At 35.2% G+C, this 16,562-nt stretch overlaps 1 protein-coding gene across 1 annotated transcript in view; it reads right to left on the bottom strand.

Annotated features, from left to right (window-relative positions):
* The window catches only part of ESF1 (ESF1 nucleolar pre-rRNA processing protein homolog), a 63,555-nt gene that overhangs the window by 46,564 nt on the left and 429 nt on the right, over positions 1 to 16,562 (bottom strand). Inside the window, exons 2-8 of the mRNA XM_029917470.1 lie at positions 14,653 to 15,334; positions 10,248 to 10,642; positions 9,678 to 9,791; positions 7,114 to 7,214; positions 6,040 to 6,192; positions 3,597 to 3,711; positions 1,043 to 1,190 (exon numbers count right to left, since the gene is read on the bottom strand). Coding sequence (XP_029773330.1) covers positions 1,043 to 1,190; positions 3,597 to 3,711; positions 6,040 to 6,192; positions 7,114 to 7,214; positions 9,678 to 9,791; positions 10,248 to 10,642; positions 14,653 to 15,292 — 1,666 coding nt within the window. The 5' untranslated portion in view covers positions 15,293 to 15,334. The remainder of the gene's footprint in view (positions 1 to 1,042; positions 1,191 to 3,596; positions 3,712 to 6,039; positions 6,193 to 7,113; positions 7,215 to 9,677; positions 9,792 to 10,247; positions 10,643 to 14,652; positions 15,335 to 16,562) is intronic.

Below are 16,562 nucleotides of genomic sequence, written 5' to 3'. Positions count from 1 at the left end.
ACTCAGTGGATTGGCCTATCAACAGATTCAACACCGCTGATAAGCAAATTAGTGAACTGGAAGACAGGTCAGAAGAAAACATCCAGAATGCAGCACAGAGAGACAACAGATTAAGAAATACACAAGAGTAGCAACATGGAAGTTACAGTGAAAAGATCTAATACACACACACCTACACCCACACCCACACCCACACACACATAATTGGAGTTCCAGAGAGGGAAGAAGAAATGTCCAAGAAATACAGTCTGAGTACTACAATCAATACAAAAGTAGTTTTAAAAAGGGGGTTATAGAGCATTTTACTAGTTTGTTAAGAGACTGCAAAACTATGTGAATTAGGACAAGTCTAAAAGGCTGGGCTTAGGGCACCTTGGTGGCTCAGTCACTTGAGCATCCAAATCTTAATTTGGCTCAGGTCATGATTCCAGGGTCAAGGGGTTGAGACTCCCATTGGGCTCCACATTGAGTGGAGCCTGCTTAAGATTCTCTCTCACCCATTCTGTCCCTTTCTCCTCTGCTCACGTGCTCTCTCTCCCTCCAAAAAGATAACAATAATAATAAATAAATAAATAAAACAAAACAAAACAAAATAAAATAAAAAGAATTAAAAGACCAGGCTTTTTTTATTTGGTAAAAGCTGCAGGGGAGGGGTGGGGGTGGTAAACAGAGGATCCAAAGCAGACTCCACACTGACAGCAGAGAGCCTGATGTGGGGCTTGAAGCCACCAATAGTAAGATCATGACCTGAGCTGAAGTTGTACACTCAACTGACTGAACCACCCAAACAACACTGTTTGGTAAAACTTTTAAACAAAATGTTTGTGGTTAAAGAAATTCAGGCTAAAAAAATACTTCTAAAAAGTTTCAAATATTATTCATAGGTACATATAATATTGTAGATTTGCGTATGCTTTGCAGGCAGCTTAAGAATTAGCTTGGCACTTCCTTTGAAGCTACTGCCAAAGACATTTCCATTAATAAGCCCAGATTAGGCATCTAAATGCTTATAAACATAGAACACCAAAAGACTAACAAGTACCTTGTAGCTCCTCTTCTATCTCTTCTTCATCTTCACTAGAGGAAGCTAAGTAGGCTTGAAAATCCATATCCAAAAGCTCTTCCTTTTTAAACTTCCTATTGAGTGTTGTAATTCTTTCATGATCAGTCTCATCCCAAGTGATCTCCACCTTCACCAATGAGAAAATGAAAATAAAAGTGTCACCAACTACTTAAGAAATAAAGAAGTTTCAACTAATCCATTGAACAGATGTGAAAAGGAGCATGTTAAGAGGTGCAGTCTCTGAAAAATGGATCAAACTCTTGAATGCAACATACTCAATGTTTGCAAATAAACTTCTGGCATGAATTCTTAATGCCTCTTCTCTGAAAAAAAATAAATAAATAAAATAAAATAAAAGTGTCAGCAAATCACACTTACAGAATATTTATCAATAATATGGATGTTTAAGGGCACCTGGGCGGCTCAGTTGGTTAGGTGGCTGACCTCGGCTCAGGTCATATTCTCACGGTTCATGAGTTCGAGCCCCGTGTCGGGCTCTGTGCTGACAGCTCAGAGCCTGGAGCCTACTTCAGATTCTGTGTCTCCCTCTCTCTCTGCCCCTCCCCCACTCATGCTCTGTTTCTCTCTGTCTCAATAATAAATAAAAACATAAAAAAATAAAAAAATATATAATATGGATGTTTAACAATATTTAAAAGGTTAAGACGTTATAGGAAATCATAAAAGACATGCTCAATAAAAAGTATTCTATTTATCAAAGAGGAACCATTTCCATCAATCCGTATGTTCTTCCTCCTCTCTCTCTGGTATATGCGAGATACTCTATTATTAGGAGTAAAAAATTCATCAATGTGTCAATTAATTATAGGGAAATGAAATAAAATACCCTAGTGAAAAAGTTACATTATTATGAATCAAGAAAACATGTTTTTTACCTGGAGTTCTAAGTATTTCAGTATTTGTAAAATTTTCAAACCAATTTCCATAGGGTCCCTTTTCCAAAAAAAGATTAAGAGCCACTGATAAAGGCATTTACTGGTTGGAAGTACAGTAAACCCCCATGATACAGAAATTCATCTAAAACATGACTGCTCTGCTGACTGGCTCCTGCCCTCTATGCAGCCCCTATTTTCAGATAGGGTCTTGTCAGATGTTTTGACTTCATCACAGGGTGGGTCCCCTATGTTTTTTCTTCCCTCCCTCAGGCTAATCTTCCCAGATCAGGACAACAAAATGGGCACCAATTAACCACAGAATCTCTAAGATAGCTATCACTACCTTAGAAGTTCTACCTAGTCACAGGATTCAGAATTATCCCTATGCAGATAATTTGCCTGAGATGATAACCATAAAACGGCTGCTGGAACTGGGACAGATGTGGATGGCACAGCTGGACCCTAGGAATTCCAGAAGAGCTGCCTGGACAGTCTTGCCTTGGTCATTTTTCAGTCTTGAAAAGAAACTGACCCTATATTTTATGTTATCAAATCCTTTAAACTTCACTCATCGCATAACGGTGAGGTTTTACCATACTCAGTAACTCATCAAGGTCACACAGTGCCCACCATTAGCATGCAGGTTGACAGTTACAACAGGTCTCTCTACCAGGAGCCTGTCCTCAGAAGAGCACAGTAGTCTGTGACAGAAAAGGCAATGGGAAGACTGTGTAGTTGCTGCAGAGTGGTAGAAGGCTTATGAGGGGAAAAGAAGAGAGAAGGTAGGCAGCTAAGTAACAAACTAACTCAATAATAATCTTCTGGCTATTTATTACTAAGCATTAATGTGACATCTAGTAGTCCTGAATTATTCTACTTCAATTGCTTTTACAATTTTGGATCATATCTGCAGAAAAAAAAATCTGTTTCTATTTAAAATTTCTACTGGTTTTGTTTTAACAGTGATTTAAATAATCTGTTACCTCCTACTCCTTATTCCCTGGGCTACTAAAACCTGACATATTACTTATTAAAGAATCTAGTTGAATAAGAATGTATGGAAAAGATAGAGGAGAAAAAGAAACACTTGCAGGTAATTGACTCAAGCTTAAAAGCATAACAAAAATTTGAAAATAGGTTCAAACAGATGTAGCAGGGAAAAATGCAAATACACTTGCGTTTCACCTCTATTTGTATTTGTGTATTAGATGACATGATACTCTACATGGAAAACCTGATCGACTCCACCAGAAGCCTTATATAACTGATCCATGATTTCAGTGAAGTTGCAGACTACAAAATCAATGTATTTGTGCATTAAAATTTTGAACACTTTCCATTTTTAAAGATATTATAAGTAAATAATACACAAAATATTTTCTTAAAACAAGAGTCCAGCTACACATCTTTACCAGTTAAGACACCATTGAGGGGCCCCTGGGTAGCCCAGCTGGTTAAGCCTCCAACTTCGGCTCAGCTCATGATCTCACAGTTTGTGAGTTCAAGCCCTGTGTTGGGTCTGTGCTGACAGCTCAAAGCCTGGAGCCTGCTTCGAGTTCTGTGTCATCTTCTCTCTCTCTCTCTCTCTCAAAAATAAATAAACATTAAAAAATTAAAAAAAGATAAAAAAGAAATACCGTTGAGGTTCCCATAGCAGCAGATGTGAAATATTTTGGTTTATATGCTGTTAAATCCACTTCTGAGGCTACGTCCTTGGGCTCATCATCAAAAGTAATATCATCTGGTATAAACCTAAGAAACAAAGAAAACATAAATTTATTTAAACATATGCTGTAGTAATAAACAACCAGAGTTTATAGTCTCCCTTAATTAGTTCTAGTTTATACATATATACAATATAAAAGTTTCTATAGAACACACATGTAGATGAGGCAAACAATGTTAGAAATGATCGTGGCACAAAGTTTCTGAAATTCATAAACTATAAATCTGTAATTCCACTAAATTTGAATGAACTCTGTAGGTAAAAACCCTGCATTAGGAACCAGTTAATATGAATCACATGCAAACACATATGGGTCCCTCATGTTTCAAAATGATCTAGACTCCTGACAGCATAGTCTTGGCTTAAATATAATATTTTGAAGATCAAATAGAACTAGTAATCGATAAGTGTTCTAAATATAAAGTATCAGACACATAGGTGTCACCAAAAATAAGGAAAAAGCTTAAAATTAAGACTAAGAACTCTTCACAATATTATCGTACAATATTTTTTCATAAATAATTAGCTGTTAAGTAGTGTAAATGTAACTGTCTGACAATGCTTAGGCATCAGGCTAAAGAAGCGGGGGGGGAAGCAGAGTTAAATAACCCATGGTTAATATATTTAGGTTTTGTAATTTATACAGATTTTGTTTCACACACACAAAAAAGCATATGCTCTGTAATCCCACTAAAAATTACTGTTTGGGGGAGAAACAGATAATTAAGGTTCACTAGGTCTAAACAGTATCCTCCTCCTCCAGCTATACTTTTGCACAGATTTAGAAGAAAAATAAATATCTAAAACCAATACTTTTTTTTTAATGTGTTTTTTTATTTATTTTTGATACAGAGAGACAGAGCATGAGAGGGGGAGGGGCAGAGAGAGAAGGAGACACAGAATCAGAAACAGGCTCCAGCCTCTGAGCTAGCTGGCAGCACAGAGCCTGACGCAGGGCTCGAACCCACGAACGTGAGATCTGACCTGAGCCGAAGTCGGAGGCTTAACCGACTGAGCCACCCAGGCGCCCCTAAAACCAATACTTTTAAATGTTATTAATATGCATGCATTTATATTTTGGGGCAGATGAAAGAAAGTTTCCCTAGATAATTGGACAGTAGCAGAAAACTCAATTTTCTTTTCTGATGCTATGTTTAACAAAATAAAACAGGGGATGTAAATTTTTCGCACGGTCACTGATATTTTCTAGGCCTGCCAGATTTTATTCTAACATTATATGGAAATGTCCACAAAAGGAACCAGAAAGGACAAAATGATCCTGAAAAGAACATGTTAACAGGAATTCACAATACCCAAAGAGTTCGATATTCTAACAAATGTTTGGTACCTCCTATTTAAACATTCAGAACAGGTACTTCCTATTGAAATTGTTAACATAAAAGAGAAGGAAATACTTGTCTGATGAGATAACTAAGCCCTTTGTGTTAAATATGCAAGCATACTAAAATCTCACCCCAAATTATCAATTCAAAATTTTTTGTTTTCCTACCAGTCGGAATGCCTTCAAAGTATGAAAGCCAGTAACTATGAATGGTGCATTTTTTTTCTGTAATATTTCATTTTGAGAAGAAAGTCTCTCACAAATCTGGATACAGAGAACTGATTTCTATTCAAAGTGTCATAGGATTAGGCTAATAATATAATGGTATAGTAGTTAAGCTTCCCGTTTCCTCAGAACTGACATTTACAACCATCTAATGGTTTTCAGCTCTAGGTCAGTGAAGCCTGTGCACATGGTGAAAATAATGCTGAAGTCCAAAGACAATGTCAGCAACACCATTCATTCCCTGAACAGCAATTATGGCAGCACTGTCCAAAGGAACTTTCTGTGATGACGGCAATGTTCTATATCTGCTCTCTCCAACATATGGCTGTTAAAGTACTTTAAATGTGTCTAGTGACTAAGCAAATGAATGATTTTGAAACTTTTTAAAATTTTAAATAGTCAGATGTGACTAGTGGCTACTGTACACAAATCTAGAGGTACCAGTTTATTAGCAAATTCCTTTGCCCTTACCTCAATGCTTTTTCTAAAGTTAATTCACCTGGGTCCTAGTTCTAAAAAAAGCTGCAAAACAAAGAACACTACATATAATCCATCATCCTAAAAACGTAGCCAGTATGTTTGAAGTTCAGGATATATACGTGGGGTGACTCATACATAATACTTCAGCATTTCCTCATTATAGTTTTCTTTCTTAAGAGTGATGCTCCACAGGACAGAATTTACCCAAAGCAAAAAATCCTCTTTTACAAAATGAAACAACATAAAATACTATGAGTCTATCATTTTGTGCTACAAGATAAAATCGGTAAGACGTATGATGGATTACCTTAGATCTATGAATGAACAACTACTTTCAAATTCCAGGCCATCACAATCTTCATAAATTTTACCAGCTGTTTCAGGGGAATCACAGTCTACTACTGCATAATAGTACTTGAGTCGTTTGAATTGATAATCTCTCAGTTTTTCTCTAGAAGTCCTATAAGATAAAAAACTCATTAAGCTCTTATACAGGAACACATATACCAATCTTCCTTTAAAAAGTAAATGTAATTGTTTCAAGAAATTATTTCATCCCAATCCATCTTTCTTTCATGACTCTGCCTTTATGGATATTAATGCTTAGCTCAATTTATTATTTTGACAAGGCACAGATTAGGTATTTTGATTGAAATTTAGCATCTAGAAGAGTAAGAATTACATGTAGTTACCTAGAATTTTAACTCTTGAATGGTCATTTTGCTACCACATATAGCCTCTCAAGTAAAACTGCTAAACAGGTTTGTTATACTATTATAAACTACCAAGAAATTCCTGATATTGTAAAATACTTATTCCAGATTTATGTGTTGTCAGGTCTAAATGGTTATAAATTTAATTTCACTTAACAACATATTGTGACTCTTCATTGGCTCTCTTCTGCCACCAATCTATTCAGTCACCATTTTTATTGTGTGAACATATAGCTCCACCTAGTGGTTTAAAAGCTACCTTAAATTTTTTTCTATACTACATTATGATGATAAAAAATTTGTTATCATTATTTTTTAATTCTCAAATAAAAAAATTATATATTTTGAGGGCAAATAGAGTTTCAATGCCACTATTATGGAAGCAAAATCTCAGGAGAAAAAACAAAACTTATTAATTCAGAGCAATGAAACTGAGAATTCTTTATCAAAACCGTAGTAATTTGTAAATACAGAAATGTAAATATACACACAAAAATGCTGTTGGAATAGTGTGCCACTTCTGGCAGACTTTAATCTGCTTTTGCAACCCATTTTAATGATGAATGGCAGGCAGAGAATAAACTTTAGTTCCATTAAAGTGACCACAATTCTGGGTTAGTGACATGAATTTATGAGATTGAGTTTTATTTTCTGTAACAGCTTAATACCAGTCTTTTTCAGGGGCATCTTCAGGAATACTTAATAACTCCACTGGTCCTTGAACTTGCTCTTCCTTCATCCTCTCCTTTCCAAATTCTGAAGGATATATCTAAACACAAAAAAATAAAATCAATATAATTTATTCTTTACTTTTCTTACAATATCCGGAACACAAGAGTTACACCTGAACTCAATGAAAACAGCAAGAATGACTCACTTCCAAACCTACTACAAGAAGCTAATACATCCTGAGATATCTCCTTAAAAATAGTTGTTTGGGTTGGAAAGAAACAGATGTGAAACTTGAGAACAAAAATAGAGTTCTCTCCTGCAATCATTAACGGGACAAGACGGTTCTGGGATACAAGGGAAAAATTAAGAGAAGCAAACAGGAGCCTAGGCACTCCAGGAACTCAATGTGAACACACACATGAAAAATGACTGTTGACGCAAAATACACAAAAATGATTACTAAAGTACAGAAAACATATATAATAGAGAAAAAATAATTTTGTGATATTCAAATTATCTCTTAAGTCATACCATCTATCCAATATCTGTTTTCCAATGCTTTCTTTTAAGAAATCCTTTAATTAGAGGGGCACCTGGGTGGTTCAGTGTGACTTTAGTTCAAGTCATAATCTCACAGTTCATAGGTTGGGGTCCCATGTTGGGCTCTGTGCTGACAACTCTGGGAGTCTGGAACCTGCCTCAGATTTTGTGTCTCCCTCGCTCTCTGTCCCTCCCCCACTCACACTCTGTTTCTCCCATTCTCTCTCAAAAATAAAAAACCTTAAAAAAAAAAAAAAAAAAAAAGAAATCCTTAGAGGCAAAGAGAGAGAGGATGAGAGAGAGAGAGAACCCCAAGCAGGCTCTGTTTTGTCTGGGCAGAGCCCGATGTGGGGCTCAGACTCAAGAACTGTGAGATCATACCCTGAGCAGAACCAAGACTTGGACACTTAACCCCACTGAGCCACCCAGCTGACCCGGGATTTGGAATTTTTCCATGTTGGCTACTTTTGAGAGTCAAGAAATGTAACTGTATTAATTTGTATTGTTTTGATACTACTGGGCTTAATATATATATATTTCTTAACTAAAACATGCTTTTTTTTTTTAAGTTCTGTGCAATATACAATTTATCAAATAGGGGATTCAATTTTTCCTACTAGTGTGAGTGGCAATAATAGGTTTTAAATGTGAAAGTTTTAAATATATATGTAGTCACATCTGTTGATTACTTTTCTCTTTCCTAAGTCTAGAAATTCTTACATTTCCTGAAACACAGATTTGATAAAAACACAATTCTATTTTATTCTATTTCTGTGGTTTGATTTTTAATTTTATCTAGGGTTTATTTCGGGCTATTTTGAGGTGAAGATCTGAACTAAGCTCTTCATACAAAGACTTGTCCATTTGTTCCAATATCAGGTACTCAAACTTAGTTTGGTCTAAATTATAATATAAGCTCTTCTATTTATCTATTTCATTCCAGCTATTTGTCCCTCTATTTTTATCCAAACTTGTTAACTCACTTAGCGATATAAGATTTAGATGTTGTACCTGAAAGGGTAAATCCTTTTATAGTGGTATATTTTCTCAAAAATGCATTAGTCATTCTCACTTGTTTATTCTTTAAGATGATTACTGGTATCCTTTTTCTTTACTTTGAACAGATTATGGCTGAACTACATTAAATCTATAGAAGCGACATCTTTAAATATTTAAACAATTATCATTTAAAGCTGTTTCAGGCACCACACTAAATACTAAATGTGAGCTTCTTTTCATTTCATCCCTACAACTACCCTAGAAAATGCTTTGTTGTATCCACTTGTCAGATGAGAGAACACATTTGAGAGATTAAAATGCCCAAGATCACATGGCATATATTAGAATCAAGATCTGTATTTTTAAAATGTTCTTCATTTATTTAGAGAGAGAGCATGAGCAGGGGAAGGGCAGAGAGAGAATCCCAAGCAGGTTCAACCCAGATGCAAGGCTGGACCCCACAAACTGAGATTATAACCTGAGCTGAAATCAGAAGTTGGATGCTTAACTGACTGAGCCATTCAGGTGGCCCTAGAATCAAGATCTGCATGCAGTCTGTCATACTGCAAAGCCTAGATTTTAACCATTATACTTGTTCTCCAGAAATATGGTATCTCAAAATTTCAGTTTTTCAAATCTATCCAGTTTTACCATTTACTTCACATACGTCACATATGTTTAAGGGGATTCCCAAGGATTTATTTTCTTGATTAGTTAAAATTTGAAGAATGCAATTAAAAAATATTTATTTTACTCTGTCTCTTTATTGAACTTTATATTATAATAGCTTTTCAATTGATCTCTTTGGGTTTTTAAATTATGTACGATCACCTAACCCCATCAATAGCAATAATTTTACTCCTTCCCTTCTTTTATATTTGTTATTCTGGTTTCATGCCTAACTATCGTGGACAAGTGAGAGATTATTTTCTTTCAAAGGAACGTATGAATTAAAAAAATAAAGAGAGATTAGATTTAAAATACTTAGAAGTATTTACTTCAAAATGAAATCAAATCTCACCTTTACAGAAAATATAACACCTCCTTTAGGTTTAAAAGAACTAAACAAAGCCAGCAAATCTTTTGCCTTTAATCTGTCCCAGTCCATGTTGCAAACAGCTAATCGACGTGTAATCTAAGAAATGAGAAAAATTAAATATTACATTATCTCCACCAATCCCCACACTTGCAAAATATACAAAAAATGTATGCCTTCTTTCCCCCCAAATTCTGAAATCAGTATAGTATTTATCTAAATGTTCTTAGTTCTTGAATCAGAACATGATAATCAGCTGATTTACAACCAAGTTTGTTAAGCTATTTTGCTTCCCATGCATGACCATGGTGGTTAAGTCGATTACCCTATAGCATTTCTAATAGGTGCAGTAGGAACTGAAATAAAAACTACCATCTAAAACAATCAATTCCATTATCAAGGTTTTAATGAGAATCATCATTAAGAGTATTTACCAATAAAGCTTTTCCCACTCAATTTAATGACATCAATTCTACCATCCATAAAAGCTAATTGTACTGTGCTCCTCACAAATAATCTTATTTCACAAGTAATCTTATTTATTCAAAAGTTCACCTCATCAGTCCGAGGAGCATCTTTATCTAATTCTCTCCAAGCATGCTCAAAACCAGAGTCCTCTGGCAGTAAATCGGCCATATCCTCTTCATCTTCGGAACTAGTTTCTATATTTCCTTTTCCCCTTGCAAGATCAGGGCCACTGTCACTTTCATCATCATTCTCACTATCCTCATCTTCATTCTCCTCATCATTTTCATTTCCATCAATATCACCATCATCATCATCATCATCATCATCATCTGAACTTCTATCAATGCCTGTAATTCCATCTTCAGATTCTTCACCTATTTCACTAGCACTTTCTGAATCTTCCTCCAGAGCATCTTTGTCATACATCTTACCACCTGTCAAGTTTTCATAACCATCACTGTCTCTTGCCATTAGTGGAACCACTGCAAAAAATATTAAATGAGGGAGAAATTAAGAAAATATAAACACAATTAAATTGAAACCATGTTACATTGACCTCAAATCCAATAAAAGTAATTTCTATGAAAGAGACTAAAAAAAAAACAACACTAAGTAGAGCAAAACTAAGTTACTTGATAGAAATTTTGATATGTACCTAGATGATACAAGTAGATTCACATATTCATGAATATTTGTGCTAGACGCTCAATATAAAATCATTGGTAAGAGAAGTTATTAGTCAAGAGACAAACATAATAGTCACAAGAATAGACAGAAAGATAAGGATCAAATAAAATTAATCACATCAATACACATAAAGAGCTACAACAGGAGTCTCTAAATAAGTATAATGGAGTTGCTACTTGAAGGATGAAGAGGAAGTATTCAAGATTAGACTAATGAGTTTCCAAGCACCAAGAAAAACAAATACAAAGATCCACAAATAGGAAAAGCTGGAAGAATGTCTGGACTGCAGATGGCCAGGAGTAAAGTAAGAAACTGAAGAGTGAGGTACAGGCCATGCTTTCTAAAAACCATGTAGAAGGTTTGGATTTTGTCATAAAAGCAGTGAGAAGTCACTGCTATGCTTTCAGAAAGACATCATCAGATTTGCAATTAGATCACCTTGACTATACTGCAGAAACTTGACTGGATGGAGTCAAGAGCAGAAAATTAGTAGTGTAATACAATACTCCTACCAAGAGATGAAGATAGCACTAAATTGTTGGAAAGAGATACAAAGAGTTCAATGGATTCACTTCAGGGTTTCAGAGTCAGGAGTTAAAATCAACAGTAATTAGGTGAAAGGGGCCTTGGAATGGGGCACAGAAGTTTTAGAAGTGTCAAAGATGAATCCCAGCTTCTTGGCTTGAGAGCTAGCTGGATGGATGGATGGATGGATGGACGGGCGGGCAGATAAACATGGAATGTTGGAAAAGAACCAGTTTGCTTGCTAGACAGACAAACAGAAAGGCAGACAGATAGATGGATAAACACGCAATGTTGGAAAAGAATCAGTTTGCTTGTTTTGTAGAGGTAGATCATGAGTTCAGTTTTTAATCTGTTGAATCTGAATTGCCTTTGAATCAAATAGGAGATATCAAGAAGGCTGCTGGCTGCATGAGTTTACAGCTCAGAAAAGTTGTGTGCTGGAGATAAAATGTTTCACTTATTCATATGTATTGATAACAGAAGCTTGAGATGATGAGATCACCTATGTAGAACAAAATATACGTTTTCTGCTAAATCTTGAACTTTGTAACTAACAGTTAACAATATATGAAGAGTCGAAGGCTGTTTTTACTTATATTGGATTTTTTTAGCCCTCATAACTCTGAAAAAGCTCATTTTCTATTTCTAAAACAATTCATGAATCTTTCTACTGTGGGTAGAAACAGTCGATAAACAGTATCTCACACATTTTATTCATCTTTACGTTGGAGCTTATGTTTCTGCTTACGAGCTCTACTTGGAAAAATAAAATATTAAAAGCTTAATTTTTAGAATGAAATTTGAACTTAGCTTTTTTCTTGGTCCTATAATCTTATAATGGTCACTCATTGATCTAGTATTTACTACTTACTTTACTATGTAAAAGGCCATGAGTTCAGAGATAGCTGGCTGGCTATTTTAGTATATTAATTCCTTAGATTTGCTTTCTGTGATGTACCCATTAATTATTTTAAGTAACTTGTCATACCATTTTTACTATTTTGTAACTTATTTTTAAAACTTCATGTATCATAAATATCCTTGGATATATCATATTTAATCAATTCCCTAGTGGTTTATACTAATTTTACATTTTAAAAACAATGCTATGATGCATATTCTTTGCACATATGTCCAACTAAAGTTAAGTTACCAGGAGTACAAGCACTGGGCATCAACATATCATAATGATACATAATACCAAACCGTACCTCCTCACATCAATTTACCTTGTAGCACTTAAAAAGACCCCTGCACACAGAAGTTGCTGAAATGATAACTGACAAACGAATAATGAACAAAAGGTGATTATATACAGAGTCACTATTCCTTACTTACACTTAATGCTTTTCTAGACTATGGAACTGAAGTAAATTACTGGAAGCAACATAATGGGGTAAAAAGATTCAAAGACTTGAGTTGTAGGCCCAGCTCTGTGTATCCTAACATAAATCACTTTAGCCTTGTTTCCTGATTAATCTATCCTAATTTCTCAAGCTCATTGAGAAAACTTAATAAATAAAAAAAGATTATAAAAAGATTTTATAAAATCAATCCAAAGGATTATATGGGTATGTTTATTAATCCAATGTCCCATATCAAATGAAATTTAAAAGAGGCTAGACTAACTTACTTCATAAACTCAGCATCAAATAAATGGTACTGCTGTTCCTATCCTGATCTATTCTCCAATTTCAGTAACCAAACTCCTATCCTTTCTCCCTACAGCTCAGTTTGCTGCTTGGTTCCACTACAAATGGAATGGGACCCCACCCTGACCTCCTAGTTCCTGCTATCTAGAATTCTATCCACTGATACCTCAGACCTTTCCAACATAATCTCAGCCTGTCAAGACCTCTCAGACTCTTCCGGATGCCTATCCTTCTTGGGTCTTGTAGTCACAGCCAGATTTTGGCTCATCTAAATACCAATTTTCAATTAACAACATCAATGACTGGCAACACCAACACTCAAAATTCCTTGATGCTGGAGGTGACACAAAATTTTAATAAGTAAACAAGTAAGCATGAACTAGAATCAGACATTTCTTAGTTCCAAACAACCACTTTTAGCTGTTATCTACTCACCCCTTTAGACAGCTTATTATCTAATCAAATGAGAATACTGCTCTCTTCCGAATGTACAAAACCATTATCTTTGCTCAAAAATTCCTTTGTATATGAAATGCTCTGATCCCTCAATTTACTTTTTCCAAACCCTATAGTACTTCCCCTATCAATTTTCTCTGGTTGCCATATCTTGAGTGACCTTTTCCTCTGAATTCTCATAGCCCTCTGCTAAACATCTTTTATAACACTTATCATTATTCTATCATATATCATGAACCTAATTTCTTTCACTTTGGATCTGTGGTGTCCAATATGTACCAGCAGCCACATGTAGCAGGTGAGCACTTGTAATGCAGCTCATTCAAATTTTATATTTGAGATTAGTATGAAAATAGAATGTAAACTATACCATTAAAATTTAAGTTGGTTACATATTGAATGAACTTTTAGATGTGTTAGATTAAATATGTTAATAAAATTAATTTCATCTGGTTTTTTTACTTCTTAATGCGTCAACCAGAAAATTCAAAATTATGCATTTTTTATTGGACAGTGCAGTTAGCAGGCTGTTATTTGCAAAAGAGGATTTGCAAAGGGCCAAGAAGTACCAAAACTAAAGCCAAACTCCACTTAACAAGCTCTGCGCCCTGCACGCATGTTGTGTCTGCTCAGGGGAAATAAACCTAACTGCTTCACTCAAAGATGCCAGCCCTTACCAAACTGAGCTTTGGGAGCTCTGCATGTCCAAAAGGGCGTAATTTTTTCTAATTTGCACAGACATCATATAAGCTAGTAGTAGGTCTAAGACGGGGGCCCATGTCTTACTCATGTTTATCTGTCACATTACAAGGTACAAGGTAGCTGAATAAAGGATGAACTCTACTAACCTTCTTCAGACACACCTTTTCTTAGTATGTGATGACAACATATAAGGCTCTATTTGGTTAGAGAATATGGCTCTCAATGGTCCCTACCACAAATCAAAATCGTTGTGTAGCATCAAGTTTTTCTCTCCTAGCAAATAATAGTGCCAAATAAAAAATTAATAATCATTAATGGTAATTTTCTTTCATAGCTTTAGACCCCTAAATAAGCATTTGATCATTCCCACTATACTATAAAAATAAGTACCACAGGTCTCCTTTTTTTAAAAAAATCAGCATAAAAATAAATAATGTAATATCAAAGAATCTGCAATTCTTCCAACAAACCTGATAGCACTTCTCTTCTTGTCTTAGAGCACTTGACCTTTGGAGATTTCACAATTTGAGAGATGCCCAAGTCTACTGCGCTTACTTTTCCTTTGGGACGTGAATCTGTGCAATGTTGAATAATGTTTTTTCCGCCTTTTGTACTTTTTTGTGTAAATTCTTCTCTGTCTTTCTTAGGATTTGTTTTTGAATCTACCTTCTTAGATTTGTATGACTTTTCCATTTTCTGAATTCTGTCAGAGTTATCCAAATCATTTTTATCTCCAGAATCCTTTTGATTACTTTTCTTGCTTTCTTTCTTTTTCTCCTCAACTAGATTTTTTGATTCTATTTTGTTAGTCCGGGTTTTTTTTTCCTTCATTTTCTTTTGGTTCAGTGCTTTATCGTCTTCATCAGACAGATCTGAATCTGAATCTGAAAGGTCATAAAAACGTTTCAAGTCCTCTGTAGTGCTGTGGTTGATGGGACGTCCTCTTTTATCCACAGCATAATTCAACTTGAACTTTTTGTCATGAAACATAGCTCGAAATCTCTTGTCAATTTTGACTTTTCGGTCCTTTTCTGGCATTTCCCAAAATCTTGGGTCCTTTGTAACTCTCCTAAACCGCTGGTCACTCATTATTTCTTGTTTGGATGCCATTTTTAAACGTTGGACTGGACAAATGCTTGAAGAAATCAAATACTAAAAGGCAAAATAAATGTTACAATAATGAAGGATTAGTAACATAAGATGTCTTGGGAAAAAATACTAATTAACAATATCTTCCAAGTTAAATGTAAATAAAGTTAACATATCCAATTTCATTTCCCAAACTTATTCTTAGTCACATGCAAAAAAGCAAAAACAATCAGGATATCCTCTTTTGATTACAGAGCATTTGGAGAAACAAATTTAAGGCAAAAGCAAACAGAATTCCAGGGCTTTACAGAGGGAGGCAAATGCTTACTAGCCAATCGCACTCACTTAAAATGTCTACATTTCTTTTTATATATGTACCTGTTACAAGTCAAACACTAATGTAATCAAAAGTTTCCCAAGCCTCAGTTGGTCTCATTTGTTTCTTCATATTCTGGTCTCATTCTCTCTGTTAGTCTTTACCTCATGCTACTCTGTACAGCCTTGAGTTCTCCAGGGCTAGTGTTCTAACTAAATAGACCCAAATCAATTAGGTTTAGCTCACAAATTTCCTTCTTTAAATCCGACCACCCAGGTGCACCTGGGTGGCTCAGTCGGTTGAGCGTCCAGCTTTGGCTCAAGTCATGATCTCACGGTTCGTGGGTTCGAGCCTCGCATAGGGCTCTGTGCTGACAACTAGCTCAGATCCTGGAGCCTGCTTCAGATTCTGTGTCTCCCCCTCTTTCTGACCCTCCCCTGCTCGCGCTTTCTCTCTCTGTCTCTCAAGAAAATAAATAAAGAAACATAAAAAAAATTGTTTTAATCCGACCACCCTTCAAAAATCAGGTAAAATTTCATCCTAGTTATCACTTTTTTTTTTCTCATTCTGTAAGTGACTAAGGCCCAAATAGAGTGATACTCCTTAAAACATGCTAGACTCTGTGGGTGTGTGAGAAATTAGTATTGTTCCCTTGAAAAAAAAGTCACTAATGGTTTAGCATCTCAATTCGATTTTTTCAGCGCAACGAGTCACAATTACTAAGAACAAAAAGGAACTGATCATACAGGGTAGTAGTGCTTTGTTTTCAAAGTAATGCTTATTTTCTTCCCTTAAATTTGAAAAGTTTTTATACACCGAAAAAATCAAAGGTTTCAATGATGCGTTTACACATTAATCATTTAGCGATCTAAACAGATGGGTACGGAATAGGTGTCTCATCCAATTATTAGATGTAAATACTAATGTTTACAGAGAAAGCATTCGATAAACGTCAGATAATTCAGAGAAGCGCGA

The sequence above is a fragment of the Suricata suricatta genome, chromosome 12 (genome assembly GCF_006229205.1).
Source record: "Suricata suricatta isolate VVHF042 chromosome 12, meerkat_22Aug2017_6uvM2_HiC, whole genome shotgun sequence".
Lineage (NCBI taxonomy): Eukaryota > Metazoa > Chordata > Mammalia > Carnivora > Herpestidae > Suricata > Suricata suricatta.
This window is presented reverse-complemented; position numbering and strand designations above follow the sequence as displayed.